Source organism: Acomys minous (assembly GCF_964271855.1).
Source record: "Acomys minous genome assembly, chromosome: 3".
NCBI lineage: Eukaryota > Metazoa > Chordata > Mammalia > Rodentia > Muridae > Acomys > Acomys minous.
Window position 1 is genome coordinate 131,450,740 of NC_140485.1, and position 16,489 is coordinate 131,467,228.

The 16,489-nt window shown below is 43.4% G+C and overlaps 1 protein-coding gene across 15 annotated transcripts in view; it reads left to right on the forward strand.

Moving 5' to 3' along the window:
* Nucleotides 1–16,489, forward strand: part of PLEKHG1 (pleckstrin homology and RhoGEF domain containing G1) — a 211,379-nt gene that overhangs the window by 116,946 nt on the left and 77,944 nt on the right. For 7 of the 15 annotated variants that reach the window (XM_084777818.1, XM_084777811.1, XM_084777819.1 and 4 more), the window contains one exon: nt 12,254–12,762. In XM_084777818.1, coding sequence (XP_084633944.1) covers nt 12,355–12,762 — 408 coding nt within the window. In that variant the 5' untranslated portion in view covers nt 12,254–12,354. Of the gene's footprint in view, nt 1–4,358; nt 4,496–4,518; nt 4,713–12,250; nt 12,763–16,489 lie in introns of those variants that run through there. The other 8 variants (XM_084777823.1, XM_084777824.1, XM_084777812.1 and 5 more) reach the window with 4 other exon arrangements.

Sequence of the window (16,489 nt, forward strand, 5' to 3'; positions counted from 1 at the left end):
TTTTTCCTGCAATATACTCAGAAAATGTGATAATATCTACTTTGCCTCTGTGCCAAAGGAAAAGTTCTAATAGGCTAAACACAAATTGGGAATGTTTTGTGAAAGCCTGTGAAAAAAGTTGGTTTTGTTAGTTGTCTTAGAAAATGAGAGCTAACAGCAGCACCTAAAACCACAGAAGGGTCTTCTCTGCACGCCTCCCCCTCTGGCTTTCAACTGCTGTGTTTGATGGAGAAACTCTGACATATGCTTTGAAACAGCTCCTGCAGTTTCCAGCACCTTTATATCTGAAACCATGACGCAGCCTTCTAAAGTTTTCTGATCCTGTCTGACTCAAGGCTGACTCCTTTCTTGAGGCCCCCTACCACCACCACCACCACCCCCACGCCAACACACGCCTTTCCTGCCATTTCTGGGCCATCCTTGTCCAGCTTCTTGGCGCTGTTGGCTGCCTCCAGAGTTTGCAAAGTGTTTCAGTGCGGCCAGTCTTAAAGCCCCTGCAGCTGTACGGCACGCATTCCTCCCCTCATCACCCGAGACAACTAGACAAAAGCATTATAATCCCATTTCTAACATCCCAGGGTAGTTCTTAGAAGAATGGGCAGGCTAATTCTTGGCATGAGGGTTCTTCCCAGGGGGGAGCTGCAGTTTTTACTCATGACTTTTACCTATACCCTATACCAAGAAAGACTTGGGTTGTTTTTTAAGTGTGTGTGTGTGTCCTGGTCTGAAGGGGAAAACACACACACACACACACACACACACACACACACACACACGTTATGCACACTCACACACATGTGTGCACATCCATGCATATCTGTATGAGTTCATATGCATGTGAATGTCAGAGGACCACTGTGGGTGCCTTTTCCTAGGTACCTTTCACATTTTGTTGGAGACAGGGTCTTTTATTGACCTAAAACTTCACCAAGTACACTAAGGTAGCTGGCCAATGAGGTGCAGCCTCCTCTTCCTCCCATCTCAACATCCCTGAGATTACACATGTGTGTCATCACCTCTAGGGACTGATCTTGGTTCTCATACTTGCAAGACACACACTTTACTAATAGAGGCCTCTCTGTAGCCCGAGAGCCAGTTTCTAGCACAGGTTTTGCACCCTAAGCCCAAAATCTGATTCTGAACTACTGTGAAATCAGAAAACCACAAGATCTCAAAACATGTGGAGTGCTGACATAATGTCACAATGGAAAATTCCAGATCGCAAAACTTCATCTCCTGCACAAAAGTATGACAAATGTTACCTAAAACTAATTTCAACCTATGTACACACCTGTATATACTAAATAAATGAAAACACGTTTGGACTTGTGTCCCATGCCCATGATAAATAATGTATATACAAATAGTTCAAAATCCAAAGAATTCTGAAACCCCACCGATCCTAAGCAGTTAGGCAAGGGACAGTCAGCTTGTGGTGGCATTCCTGGCTGTGGCAGGCTCTAGGAAGGTTTATATTTTTTCACTGGTGGAGACTTTCTCACCCTGCTGACTTTAAATCACCTGCTGGCCCGAGCCTTCCTTTCTCGCTCACATGTGTTCTGGTTGCAATAGACACATCCAGGTGTGCAATGCTCCTCCGTGCCTCAGTTTCTCATTCCACGAGACAACGTGGAAAAAGGCCCCTCCTCCTGGTTATACAATCAGTGCTGGATGAGGTTTAAAAAGAGTTGCTTTGCATCAATATGTCTTTATCCACCAAGGAGGACACATGTTTGCTTACATATGACTAATCTCACTGTGTTTGGAAAGAAACGTTGATGAGCAAAATCTACTTTTCATTTGGTGCTAATGAGTGAGTCAAACAGCAAGGACTGGCAAGGACAACAGCCCTGGTGCCGTCACTATATCGGAGGGCTTTTCCTGCTATATCCACAGAGGCTGTGGCCACCAGAGAGCAGTTCCCTTCCAAGAGCTGTTAACTGGTGGGTGGACTGTGAGCTGGGAAGGACTGGAATGCAAGGCCTTTGTATGATTTGAGTGGAGCACAGTGGGGCTGTAAGAAAACGGGACCATGGGGTGAAAGGAGAAAGGCCCCTGGTTGGCCAATCTTAAGATGTGACTTTTCCTCCCCCTTCTTTTCCTCTCTGCTGTTATCTATCCATCCTCTGGCCCTATATGCTATGCATTTGTTAATTTCATTTTGTGAAGATTATGGTATACAAATACAAAGAGACAAAGTGTGTGTGTGTGTGTGTGTGTGTGTGTGTGTGTGTGTGTGTCTGTGTGTGTGTGTCCTGGTCTGAAGGGGAAAAAAACATAATTTAAAAACTTAGATTCAAAACACTTTAACCTTTTGTCATTTGTAAGCATGATGTAGTTGGTTTCAGATACTTGCAAGTTATTTTTATGAGAGGTCTTTTTACAAGCTGATGTTCTTCAGAAAGTAGGAACTGCCTATAAACTAACTCATGACTGTCCCATAGGAGTGGCCTGGTCTGTACTGTCACTTCAGATCTGTCCTTTAGAGTTATCACTTGTCTAGTGAGTGAATGTAGCAAATTGCCTATTGGCCGCACATAAAGCAGCTAGGCTGTAATAGCTTGTTTTCTTGTTGTTGTTGTTGTTTTTGGTTTTTGTTTTGTTTTGTTTTTGTAACCCATACAGTATCTCTCAGAAATATTAAAAACAGAAACATGTTTTGGGGAGGGGTGTAGAACCCAAGGGCAGAAACATGTTTACGGAAGTAGTTAACTCGCTATCCATGGCCTATGTATCATAGAATGCATATAAGCTAACACACTCCTGTTTATTTGTGCCCATCTAGGAGTTTAAAATCTACAGCATGGAAAGGTTGCCTACCTCCCTCAGCTGTGACAGTTCAGGGTTGGGAGAAATGATGAAAAATGATTAAGTAGGAGACTCTGTGAATCTCACTCTGAGCATAGTAAGTAGCTGTTTGACCGGTAGGGACCATGGAAGATAGGGTTTGGGGTGGAGATTAGATAGGAAGGAATTCCACTAAGTGCAAAGGAGGGTGCATCTGGGGTCTGGTGTGGGACACTGGTGAGGACAAAGAAGCCACTATGGTGGTCACAAAGGAAAGGTTAGGCTGTTTTCACAGCCTGGGGGTGGGGGTAGGGGGCTTCCTCTCACAAGACCTCCTGGAACCCAGGATTTAATGATCTCCACTGACCTGGCGGGTATGAGAGCGCAATCATCCCACTACAGTGTCTTCCAAACTTGCGTTGATGTCTGAAGCAACGAGGGAAGAAGCCCGTGTGTACACAGACTCATTCAAAGGAGATGGGCATTAAAACAAATTACCCCATTATGCTGTTAGCTTCAAATCACCTAATAGGCGTGATAGAAATTGCTGTACTAAAGATGATCTGTGAACGCTATTTCTCATAACCACAGCCTTCGGAAGGCTGTCCGTGGAATGTGCATTGAAAACGGTTGGATCCCTTTAGGTCAGTATATGTAAGGAAGGCATCCACAGATGAGTGAAATCCAGTCTTGGGTATCAATGTATAAATATAAACCTTTATTGGAACTTTATCTCAAGATAGACAGCATTGTATCTTCTTTTATTGTGCATATGTGTGTCTGTGTGTTTGTGAGATGTAGCATTTTTAAAGAGGAGTGGGTGGCCTTAGGGAAATTTAAAATCTCGAATAACTCAAAGTCTAACTTACTGAAATGGAGGAATTGGATTAGTCTGTATTTATTACTTAGTACTTATACATATAAGATCATGGAACTTAACTGTTTTCCCAAGGAAATGTCTGCACATCTTGATTTTAGGCATTTGCCTACAGACAAGATTCTTAAAACTCTTGTTTAAAGTCTGGTGCAAATGCATTCCTGTAAAGCTGTGCTGCCTGAAGTGTACAGTGTGCAGCTAGCAGACTGAGGTTATCCAGGGCACCCTCAACTGGGTGTTAGTCAGCCCGGACAGCCCTTAAAAAGCTCTGTTAAAGTTGTGTGATTCACTCTCACACAAGCTTCTAAGCCAGGAAGTGAACTTGAAAATAGCTGACCCGCCAAAGATCCAGCTCTTTTTAACGTGGGGCTTGTGGAGAACAGTGGCCCAAGCCAGAAGGTAAAAGCCAACGGGCTCTCAGACTGTGGCTTGTATTTGATGTGCACAAAAGAATGGAAACCGTAGGGTGTCGCTCAGCAAAGTGCGCTGCAGTTTTTTTTTTTCAACTTACCCACAGTGGGTGTCTATTGTCCTGTTTCTCAATTGAATGATGTCATGTTTCATTTAAGGCTCTCTGTGATGCTGAAGTCTGTGGTCTATGCACGAGGGGGGGCGGAGGAGGGGGGAGGCAAGCAGAAAGTTGCAAATCAGGTTTTTTTGTAAAGCCTTTGTGTGTTGGGTTTGAGAGATAAAAGCTGACTCATGCAATATTTCCATGGAAGACGCTGCACAGACTAGTCAAAAAAAAGCTTCTTGTCTTACCTGACTGGGCGCCCAGTGCGGCCACTGCAGGAGCCAAAGACAGGCTTGTTCAGCCTGGGTGGAGAGCAGGTAGGTGCCAGTGGAAGTGTTTGCAAGGAGCTAAGCTGCTGAGGCACCGGCAGCAGCCACAGAAACGCTCACGGCCAGCTTTCTTTACAACACAGCAAGGACAGAAGCTCGGCTGTGTGCAGCACACAGGTCCCAGCGGTGAATGCCGTGCCCTGAAGTTATCGACAGTGGACTTCATCCAGACCATCCCTTCCTACCTCCTTGCGTGTGAACTGAAGTCTGTATTATGCTGTTGGTTTTGGGTTTTTGCTGTTGTTGTTGTTGTTGTTGTTGTTGTTGTTGTTGTTTTGGCTTAGTTTTGTTTTGTTTTGCTTGTTTGGGTTTCGTTTGGCTTTGATCGTCCCTTAAAGTCAGGAATAACTGGAGAGCTCATGTTCTTGGCTCCGGAGAGAAAACTTCCAAGCGTGCATTGAATGCTCCACACTTTAATATCCTTTCTTACTGAGGTTCTGGCAGGCTGAGCTGGGGTCGGGGAGGGAGGGCAACGTGAATGCTTGCTGACTTCATGCTTAGCAGTTACAGCAACTCAGCTCGTGGCAACCAAAGTGGGCTAGGGAGATGCAGTTGTGTTTGAGTGTGCTATTGGTAGAAAGTGCTTTTAGCAAAAGAAACGGTTGGAGTGGAGAGGCAGCTGGGCTTGTATCCAATGTTATTGTCTACTGGAATCTAACTTTACTCTGTCCTATTAATTATCTCAACTTTGTGATGTTGACTTTTTTTTTTAAGTTGCGTAGATTTAACTTCATCACAAACTGTATATGGAAATCAAATTATGTTCATTTAAAATGTTTAAATATTTGATACAGATGGGTGCTGTGGTTTTAGCTTCCTTAAGTAATTTGGGCAGATTTTAAAAGCTACAGTTAATGAAGATTAAGATATAGTTTTAGATAGACAGTGCAAGAACAATGACCCATTGCTACTTGGGGAAAGTTGTGCTAAGATCTCACAGTGTATACTTTTTGTGGCAGTGAGTTGGTATCTAAAATGTAAATTTGAGATGCCACTGTTCTCATTACTAAGCCATTCATCTTTCTTTAGCTGTGTATTTTGAGTATAGAGTTGCTTTTTAACCCCCTCTAAGGACCTAAGAGGGCCTGGCATTTAATTGTTTTATATGGTGCCTTCCAGGAGGATTTGTTTACTCTGACCTCTATTGTTAGGCATTTCAATTTCCCTTCCTTCTTTTTCATGAAGAAAGTGTTGAATGTGCTTTGGGGAGGGTTTTATTTACCCAGTACTATTGTCCCTCCCTTGGAATTCTCTCCTGTCCACTTTTTTTTTTTTTTTTTTTAAAGAAAATGTCATTTTGCTTTGTACCTCCTTCCCAACCATGCAGAGATGTTTGGGGAAGTATGTTCCATATGGATGAGGCGTGTGTGTGTGTGTGTGTGTGTGTGTGTGTGTGTGTGTGTTGTTCACTTACTACATGAGTCCAGTAGTTTCATGCTAACAGGAAAGCCCTACTCAAAGTGAATCTGGAGCTGGTTATTTTTTGAGTTGAAATTAAAACTAGAGTTTGGTAGTGTTTTTTTGTTTGGTTTGGTTTGGTTTGGTTTTTTGGTTTTGTTTTTGGGTTTTGTTGTTGTTGTTGTTGGTGGTGGTGGGTTTTTTTTTCCCCTATGGCAGTCAGTGATAAACTTTACTGGCTAAAGCCTGGCATTAGTACCATATAGGACAGTGTTAGCACGGAGTTGGGACTTGTGCCTGACTGCAGTTAGGCATTGTGGGTATCAGTTAGTGACCCTCTGGTTACTTCAGGGTTGGAATCACATCCTGGAGGTTGAATGGGGCCTGGAAAGCCATCTATCTGGTCCAGCTCTTTCACTTTCAGGGCATGAAACCAACGATGATGGCCAAGTAAAACAACACTGAACCAGCGTAAGTACGCAGATGCTCTGGCCAGAGGAAATCACCATGTCAAAATTTAGTTTCTACTCTACCCTTTGATCTCTGTACATAGAGTGGGGGATAGATTCATACATACGTAAACATGTACATACACACATACATACCACACATGTCACATACATCACACACATCACATACACCACACGCACGCACACATGCACGCGCACACATATGTGTAATGTAGGTTACAGATGCCAAGTGCTCTAGACAAGTCGCTTAATCTGTGTACTTTATTTTCTCATCTCCAAGCCTCTTTTTGCCTGAATAGTTTTATGATTCCCTGCTGAATACGATGAATGACAGACTAGAAACCAGAAACTATAGAGTTTGTTTCATGCTTCAGCTATGAGCACTGTGTACCTAACCTCTAGTTAGGTTGGCTTAGTTTTCATTTTCTTTTTATAAAATCTTTTAAACATGATGTAACACATGAAATTCAAGGACTTTGTGTGTTGGGAAGGTGTTAAGGGCAATTTTGATGTAGACTTGTATTATGGAAGACAAATCTGCTTGGGTAATATCTTGCCCTAAGCCGAATCACCCTGGACCCTCAGTAGTTAGAAACAGTGATAATCGGTTATAACCTCTCAGGGTTTCTGTACACTGGGAACTCAGGAGACACTCGGCCTTGGGTTCTGTCAGATTGTAATGTCATCTGATATGGGGTGCATGGGCTTGAAGGCTTCTCACTTGTTCCAGCTGCTGGGACCGGAGCAGGGGGCTTCTGAACACCTCTGGACTTCTCAGCATGTTTCCTGGCTTGCTGCCCCCAGCATGGTGGTTCCAGGAAGTGAGACTTGTTCCTATGGTGGCTTGGAGGTTCCGGTTGCCTTCTTCCTCAGCCATGCTGGATGCACTGGAATCATTTTCCTGTCAGAGGCAAAGTCCCTGTCACATCCACATTCTACTGTGAAGGGGAAAGAATGTGGAGGAAAGATGTCTGACGCCTTAGTGAATAGACTCCCCAGTGGAAAGACATCACTTATGGTGATGAAGACTTGACCATATACATGTGGCCCTATCTAAAAGCAAAGGAGCCTGGGAAATGTCCTCAGCGAGGGAAAGAGTCAATTTGGGTGGAAAGCAATGGACAGTTCCCAGTGTTCCCCAGTCATAATACAAATGACAACAAGGCTTACAGGACTCCCTTTAGGTCCCATTTTAACTAGACTAGCTGTATCACCACTCAGCTAAGGCAACTGATCGGAAAGCATTAGCCGCATTGACCACCCGTTTAATTCCAACAAACGAGGCAGCCATTGTACCTCTTAGTTACCACGGACTAGCACCTTAGCCCATTCAAGCTACTATAACAAAATACCTTAAGCTCAGAAAACTACGAACAACAGAAAGTTGTTGCTCTTAGTCTCAGTGGCTAGGAAGCCCAGGTTCAAGGCTGTAGTGGACTGATCAGAAGACAATGGGATGTTCCTGGATGTCTCCTTCTGTGTTCTCTCTTTGGCCTCCTATTCAATTCAAATCCCACTCAAGGGAGAGGTGTCCTCACGACCCGATGGGGACACAAACATTTAAAGCTCTGAAATAAACAGTGGGAGTTTTGTGGTAGATTGTGCAGCGTTTGGGTTCACATCCATCCTCTGACGCATTTTTACAAAGCAGCTCGATCCTATACTAGCTTTACCCAGGAGTCACTGGTTCTGAGATTCTAATAAAAATAATAATAACATATTAAAGAAGACCTAAAGAAATTTTGGTGGTGGGTCTTCCAAGAAACTATGTGGAGTGTTTGATGTCACAAATAGCAGTGATCAGACACTGGTCCCTCCTTTATCCCTATGGTGGGAAGGGTCTAAGCTTTGTCTTACGACAGGCTCCTTGGGATTTGCAGGCTGGGGAACCCTCAAGTCCTCACCTTCTGTGTATAATCCAGGGGACGTGAATTCAGGGAAATTGTGTACCAAAGTCAGCTCAAGAAAAGTTAGAGCCAGCAAGTAGGGCTTTTGATTCTGATGGTGGCATCCTAAAGAAAGAAACGAAAATAATGGATGTTTGAAGGACAAATAAAGAGAAGACAGGGATGGGATTGCTTGCCCTACAAAAACTATCAAATACTTCATTAATAATTTTATGTGGATTACCTCTGGAAATTGTATTTTAGAATAGTGAGATAGTTTTGTTTCATACTGTCATTTAAATCCAGCATGTATTCTTTGTTGTTGTTGTTGTTGTTGTTGTTGGGTTTTGTTGTTGTTGTTTGTGGTGGTGGTGGTTGTTTTTGGTTTTTTTCAAGACAGGGTTTTTCTGTGTAGCCTTGGCTGTCTTGGACTCAATTTGTAGTTAGTCCTGGCCAGCTTCACCCTCAAAGGGATCCCCCTGCCTCTGTCTCCCTGAATGCTGGGATCACAGGAGTGTGCCACCATGCTCAGCTTGATCCAGCATGAACTCTATACATTTCATCCAGACTGCCCCATCTCCAGTGCTCGGTGGCCCCACATAGCTAGTGACTACCATGTTGAGCAGCACAATTTTTATAAATATTAACCATTGGAGATTTACATTAAACAGAAGAGTTGAGATGGCAGAAATCTTCAGTTATTTTGAGGGAGGTGAGAGCAAGACTAGACAGTTTTTATGAAGCATGTTGCCTTAAATGAGAAAACTATAATTACCTTCTAAGCCGTGGGTCAACATAAAAAGTGTTACTCATTGACAAGTACAACCTCAAATCACATGCTATTAGTTGGCTTGATTTTAAATGTCTTACTTCTGTCTTTGGTAGTTTTGGGAGGTTTTTAGCCAAGTAAGCTTGGCTGAATAATACAGATTCTGTTTAATGAGGTTATCTAACTAGCAATTACAGAGTAGGCTGGTCCCAGGGGCTTCTGTGGCCTGATCTGAGCATCTTTAGACCAGCACCTACTCATGTTTCTGTTTAAGAGCTACCCAGAAAGGGTTGCCTGTCAACCTCCCCATCACATTCCACTTTTTCCTATCTTTGAAAATACTTCAAAGGTGCTCGCATCCATAGCAGCACAATTTAGAATCTAAAACCAATTTATTCCCCTTCGATCTCTCAGGCTTAGAGTGAAAGTAAATAGAGAAAAGAAATGATAAGAAAGAATTGGGTCTCTGTGTTGCATTCGCTCATCTGGGTAGTATAGTGCCTAGTGTCCTGTAAGTATGTTAAAGATGTTTTCTAGACCACAAAGAGAATGATGTTTGTCCAGTTAGGAAGTGGGTATTTGCCCTGGAAACCACCCAGTCTCATCTATGGGAGTCAATTGTTGGACTTTCCAGATGTCCTGGCCTTTGGTATTGAACATATCTAACTTATGTTGACCCTAAATCATAGCTTTGTTGGACCTTTTATTTCCCAAGAGAGTAGACATTTCCTGGGATCAATATCAGGGTCACAATTATGGTGGATGCCACTAAAAGAAATCTCTCTCTCTCCCTCTCTCTCTCTCTTTCTCCCTCCCTCTCTCTCTTTCTCGTTCTCCCTCTCTCTCTCTCTCTTTCTCCCTCCCTCTCTCTCTCTCTCTCTCTCTCTCTCTCTCTCTCTCTCTCCCTCCCTCTCTCTCTCTCTCTCTCTCTCTCTCTCTCTCTCTCTCTGTATATGTGTGTGTGTGTGTGTGTGTGTGTGTGTGTGTGTGTGTGTGTAGGTCAGGCTAGGTGGCCTGCAAGCTTGCAGAAATTCTTCTGTTACTCACTACCTTCCATCTTGCTAAAGGCGCTTCAGGGTTACAAGCACTCACTACCGTGTCAAGCTTTATGTGAGTTCAGGGATCTGAACTCAGATTCTCACACTGGCACAGCAAGTGTTTATCCCACTGCGCCATCTCCCCAGCCTATCACATTCTAGATTTTCTGAACAGCAGGTCTGATCCGTGGCAAGTCTTACTCTGGGATGCGTGTGTCTGAATGCATGGCCACTTCTTGGATCTTCGCCATGCTCAAGTTGGATCAAGCTTTTTAGGTCAAGTGCATTTTAACTACAGACCAATCCTTGTTTTATAGGCTATAAAGTTGTTATAGAGCAAGCAGAAAGCATATTTCAAACGCTTTAAAACGTCGCAGCAAACTCATCCCAATGACTGCAGTGGTGGTCATACCAGGTGTGTTCAGTCCCTACGTATTTCTCACCACTCCTTATTGTCAACCAAAGTGAAGGACTTCGTGTTGTATTAATCAAAATTGTAACATTTGTCTTCTAAGTTGGCACTAATACTTTCTATGCACATAGTCCAGGAAAAGGGCAGCGTTCTGAAGGACTTATGTTCTGAAAATACTGGTAGCAGCTGTTTGGTTTTTATTATAAAGTCAAAACAAGCTCACATTCATATCAAAAATGGCCATCGATCTACGTTCTTATTATATCTGTCATATTATAACCTCTCCAGCATACTTCTCTCTCTCTCTCTCTCTGCCTTTCTCCTTCCACCCCACCCCCATTTCTAACATAAACCTCTAAACAGAGATTTTTGGTAGTGAGCTGACCTGCCAATTTCACTATCAATCAAATCAAATCTCTTATCATAAGGTACAATCTCACTATAATTGGGGGAGGGGTGGAGAATGCTGGTCCTGCCTTGACAGCCGGAAAAAAAAAATAGGATTCATGCATGTTTCATAAGAATAATTTTGGAGTGTTTAAGCTCAGGTCCAACCATTTTGAAGCCAGGGTGATTCTCCTCTACCACGTTTGTTGTCACCTTGGCAGATAGCCTCACCTTGTGCTGCCCCGTACATGCTAACAAGCCAGAGGTGCTTAATTTTTCTTATCATTTAGTTCCTGTTGTTTTATGGCTTGGCATGTGGCACGCTAAATTTATTCCAGTAGCTCTTGAATATTATAACTTAATAGATACTACAAAAGCCATGTTTGTCTGTTTGTCTTAGGCAGGTCGCTTTTCTTATGACACTTATTCATGGGGAGAGAAAGAGACTGTGTGTTACAGGAAGAAAGATGCAGGGACGTGCCACGGGGCGTTTGGAAAGCATCTTCTGGGCCGGCTGGAAATGTGAGACAGCTTGCAGGAGTCACTTCTCTCCTTTCTTGTGTTCCTGGGGATCAAAGTCAGGTGTCAAGCTTCGTGAGAAGTGCTGGTTTTTTCGGCTTTTCAAGACAGGGTTTCTCTATGTAGCGTTGGCTTTCCTGGAACTCACTCTGTAGAGGCTGGGCTCGAACTCACAGAGATCCACTTGCCTCCGCCAGGTTTTAAGAATGGCTTTAGGCAAAGGCCAAGGTGAGGGATCCGTTTTACGTGGGATGTGGGTGTTATTATTTCAGTTTGTCTTTTGTGCCTTGCTAGTACATAAAAAGTACTCATGATGCTCTATTCCCAGTGCTTTGTATGAATGAAGTGTACATCAGTTGGTCTCCACGCCCCGGGCCCCTTACTTTAAAAAAAAATGGTGGAATTACACTTGAACACTTAAAATCTAAAACAACCTTTCTCAAGATTCTGTAAAAATTAGTCTCCTTTCTCAGCACTTAAGAACCACTTGTGGTGTTGGTTAAAGTTGCCTGTTCTTAGTGCCCAGACCACAGAACCTTTAAGTCGGTAAGTCTGGGCTCATCTGCATCTGAGTCAGCTCAGGTGGTCGCACTTAGAAACTGTGCGGATGCCCTGCTTCCCACAGTCTAGGGTACCCTGGCTTATCCCGCAGAGCCTGAGGCTGCATTTCCAGCAGGCTCAGAGGACAAAGCAAAGGACACTCAGAAGCCCTCATCAGCATCTCAGTCTGCCTTTCTGAGCTAACTTGCCGCCGCCTCCACTAATGATGCTCTGCACCTGGGGTAGGTTTTGACCTCCTTTCCTCCTTCTGTTGAAGAGGACGCTCACTGACCTTTCTTTTGTCTTTTCTATCCTGCAATGAAAGCAGATGGACACCACCGGTTGCAACTTGAAGTGCCATCAGCTGTAAATCAAGTTCCTGATCCAAGGACCACAGCTGAACCTTCCCAGTTCCCAGAACCCAAAACTATGGAGCTTTCCGACAGCGACCGGCCCATCAGCTTCGGCTCCACCTCATCGTCAGCCTCCTCCAGGGACAGCCATGGTTCCTTTGGCAGCAGAATGACTTTGGTTTCAAATAGCCACTTGGGCTTATTTCACCAGGATAAAGAAGCTGGGGCCATAAAGCTAGAGCTGATTCCAGCACGGCCGTTTTCCAGCAGCGAGCTGCAGAGGGACAACCCTTCCGGGCCACAGAACATGGACGGGGTCAGCGAGAGGCAGCCCAGGACTCCGTGGAGAGTGGACGCGAATGGGACACCCCAGACTACTGCAGACTCGGCCACCAGCCCCAAGCTTCTCTATGTGGATCGAGTTGTACAGGAAATCCTGGAGACAGAGAGGACCTACGTGCAAGATCTAAAAAGCATCGTGGAGGTAAGGCAGACTCTAAAGACTTCAATTGGCCGAGCAGGAGAAATAGGCTTGCAAAAATATAGAGGAGAGCAAAGGGTTTTGTTTGGGGTTGGGGGTGACATTGTCTGTGATGCAGGAAGAGAATACTAAGACAAATTAACATAAGAGAAACCTAACACTGTCACCTGGTCAATGGAGCAGTTGATATTTGCAGAGCAAGTCAACTATGTGTCCTTAGCAATGATGAGGACACTATTCACATATTCAGCCAGCATACTGTTCTACAAAATCCCACACCAGAGATATCAGGGGACCTCTCAGCTAATAGAACAGATGATAAACTGGGCAGGAGGAGGGGGGAGGGAACCTCAAGCTTCTTGTGGAATAGGCAGTAGATGTATCCGAATGCAATTGTCACCTATATTGCAAGTCTCTGTGTATGTCTAGAAGTTTCTGAGACTACTGACAACCTGAATTCTGCTCCCTGAGAGGCTGTGATGTTTTTCCTGGAGCATGGGGGCCTTCGAGGTGGAACAGGGAAAGACTCCCTAGCTAACTAAATGCATTACCCTAAAGGCACTGTTCCATACTGGGCCCTCTGTTGTTTGGTGCTTCCCGGGGCTTTGTCCTGTTTCTCTTTTCTGTTTACTTTTATAATGAATACTTTTTTTCATAAATATTACCAAATGAATTATTTGTATAAATTATTCATGAGGAACCTGGCTCAGCTTATATGTCAGATCACATTCCCATGGAAATTCAGTTATTAATTTCCATGTGAGTTATAGATCAGATTAAGTAGAGTTCAGATATTAACTCATCCTTATGAGTATCGGTGTTTCTAGGCTAATCTATGTATTACAAAGTCACTCATCTTTCTGCCTCGTGATATACCAAATACCTTCAATATTTTCGTAACTGAAGCCTGTGTTAGGGTTGTTTTTTTTCTTTTTCTGGCCTTGAACTCTGGGCTGAAACAATCCCCCTGCCTCAGTTTCCCATACTCTGGGATTTACATATGTGTGCCATGTGCTAGCTTCTGTTTTTGACTTTGAGCCAAAAATGTGTTTGAGGATATTGTGGACAGTTTGCTTATGAGCAGCACATTCTCTGCCGCGCATGCGCACACACGTGCTTACAGCCTTAGACGCAGACACCCAGAAGCATGACTATGTGTTGAGTTCCACACAACCAGAAACTGGAACCTAAAAACAGTTATGACATCACTCCTGGTAAAAATAGAAAGCTAACTGATGATCAACCAAAACAATATGTGGTACCAAACAGGGACCAAATCGGTTCACTTTCTAACTTCCAACCATGATGTCCTTTGGGCTTGAGAAGAAATGCTTGCAAAACTGCCAACAATTTTACCACCTCTCCAGAAACTTAACATTATTAAAGTTGTTACTGGTTTTGTTCCTTCTTCTTTCTTCTTCTTCTTCTTCTTCTTCTCCTTCTTCTTCTTCTTCTTTAGTACCCTTTTCACCTAGTCAAAACTCATCTTACTAAGAGAGAACCCTTGAATTACTCAACCGTTCACCCATGAAGACTCTGGGTTTTGTTTTCTTTTGTCAAGGCTGCTTGATAAAATTTGGGTGAAAAGGAATAAGATATGAACCAGAGAAACCAGCTAGGGAGAGGTGTGCTTTTCTATCCAAGTTTCACCCCAGCAGTACTGTTTGAAGCTGTCCTAGCATTCTTGTCTTGCCTCTGTGCAGACATGTTAACCCTCTGTGCAAGAGCAAGACAGGAAAGAGCCTCGGCCTTCTGAGCCCGATGTATGCTTTTGTGCGGTCTGCTGTATTGTCAATCAGTGGCATTCCCAGTTGAATGCATTTTTTTTTTGGAAGGGGTACATTTTGGCTATACAGTATATAAACAAAACCTCTATGGCTCAGTTTTATCATTAGGACTTGTGAACAATGGATTTTGTGAAAGTTATTAATACAGACACAGATTTAAGAGGCATTCATAGGATGCAATTTGACTTATTCCAGAGAACTGATTTCTAAGAAGGGGGCCTGCTAAGCTGCGTAGTTGGGTTCCTTACACATCCTGGTTATAAGGACAAAGAAAACATCTTCTTTCCCATGTGAGGAGACATTGTATTAAACTAATCCAAGCCACATAGATGAACGTTTTCTTTCTCTTACTAGATAGGAACCATTAGAGATGCCACCCACGTGTCATTACTGAGTCCTAAAGCTGGCGGACCATTTGACTACATGTGCTGCCTCTCTCAACCCTACTGTTATTTATCCCCTGCTTTTTTATTCTCTCCCTCATCTCTGGACCCCTGTGCCGTCTGCCGTGGTGACTCTGTCTCATCCTCTGCTTCATTCCTTTCAGCATCTCAGTCACTTTTATGTGTAACATTAGGAAAGGGAAGATATGATTTTGACTGTCACCCATTCTCTAAGAGGCAATGGGGTGGTCCTTCCCATCTTTATAGATGGTTCCTGTATTTCATCACTCACCCAGGAAATGAGGTAATAAACACGAAAACAAGTTGAAAGTAGACTAGCCAGCCGTACACTTTGCGGTGAGATGGGACCCCATTGGCAGAGGGTCTCTTTCATGTTTAATGGATCTTTGGCTGACTGGGCAAGGTAGGATTCTTTTAATCTTTCTAAACAATCTATAGAAGAGTCTCTGAGGGCTCCCGAGATTGGACCTCAGATAGAGCTCGCAGCCTCTTTTGCCCTTTTAGTGAATTTTGAAATAGTTCAGAATGTTATATGGCGCTGTGTAATTGGAAGTCGTATCCCCACTCCAAATGGCATCTTTGAACTCTGAGATGACAAATTAGATCATCTTTAAGCATGTAAAAACACATGAATATTTAGTGTAGGATGCAGAGTGCATGAAATACATAAAGCATGAACCTTTTGTCCCATCTCATATGGCAGAGATTTAAAATGTTTTTAAGTACCTTTATCTATGAAGCTAATAAGTATTACAGCCTTAATGTCCAAAATTGTAACAGTCAAAGCCTTGAAATATTGTTTACAAGGGCCAGTGAGATGAGTCCAAAAACCTGAGTTCAATCCCCAGGACCTACATTGTGGTCTACATGTACTGAGCTTACATATAAACCATGCTAGTGAGCATGTAAACTCATGGGTTTCATCAAGACATTTTCATACTTGCATACTCATCTTCTTTGTTCATATTTGTTCCCCATTACCTTCCCTTGTCTGCCTTTCTCCTCCCAGATAGTCCTCATCTGTGTGCGTGCGTGTGTGCGTGTGTGCGTGTGTGTAAGAGGGAGAGGGGAAAAGAGATTGATTGCCTTTCTGGGTCTGGCCATTTCACTTAGCATGAGGATTTCTAGTTCAATCCATCTTCCTGCAGCTGATGTCATTTAATTCTTCTTGTGTATATATGACACATTTTTTATTTTTATCCACTCATTTGTTGATAGGAATATGGATTGGTTTCATATCTTGGCTACTGTGAATAATGCCACAATAAACATGGCTGTTGGAGGTATCTGTAAACAGCCAAAGCTTAAGATTATCTTATTTGGAAACACTCAGCATGGCGCAATAGCTGTTAACTCAGTGTGTAGAATGTGTGCGTAGCATGCAGCAAGCCCTGGTTTCAAGCCACATCGCCACATAAAGCCAGATGTGGTTACACATGCCGGTCATCCTAGCACGTGAGAGGCGGTGGCAAGAGGATCCAAAGTTCAAGATCCTTCTTGGCAACCCTGGGATTCTGAGACCCTGCTAAAGGAAAAGGA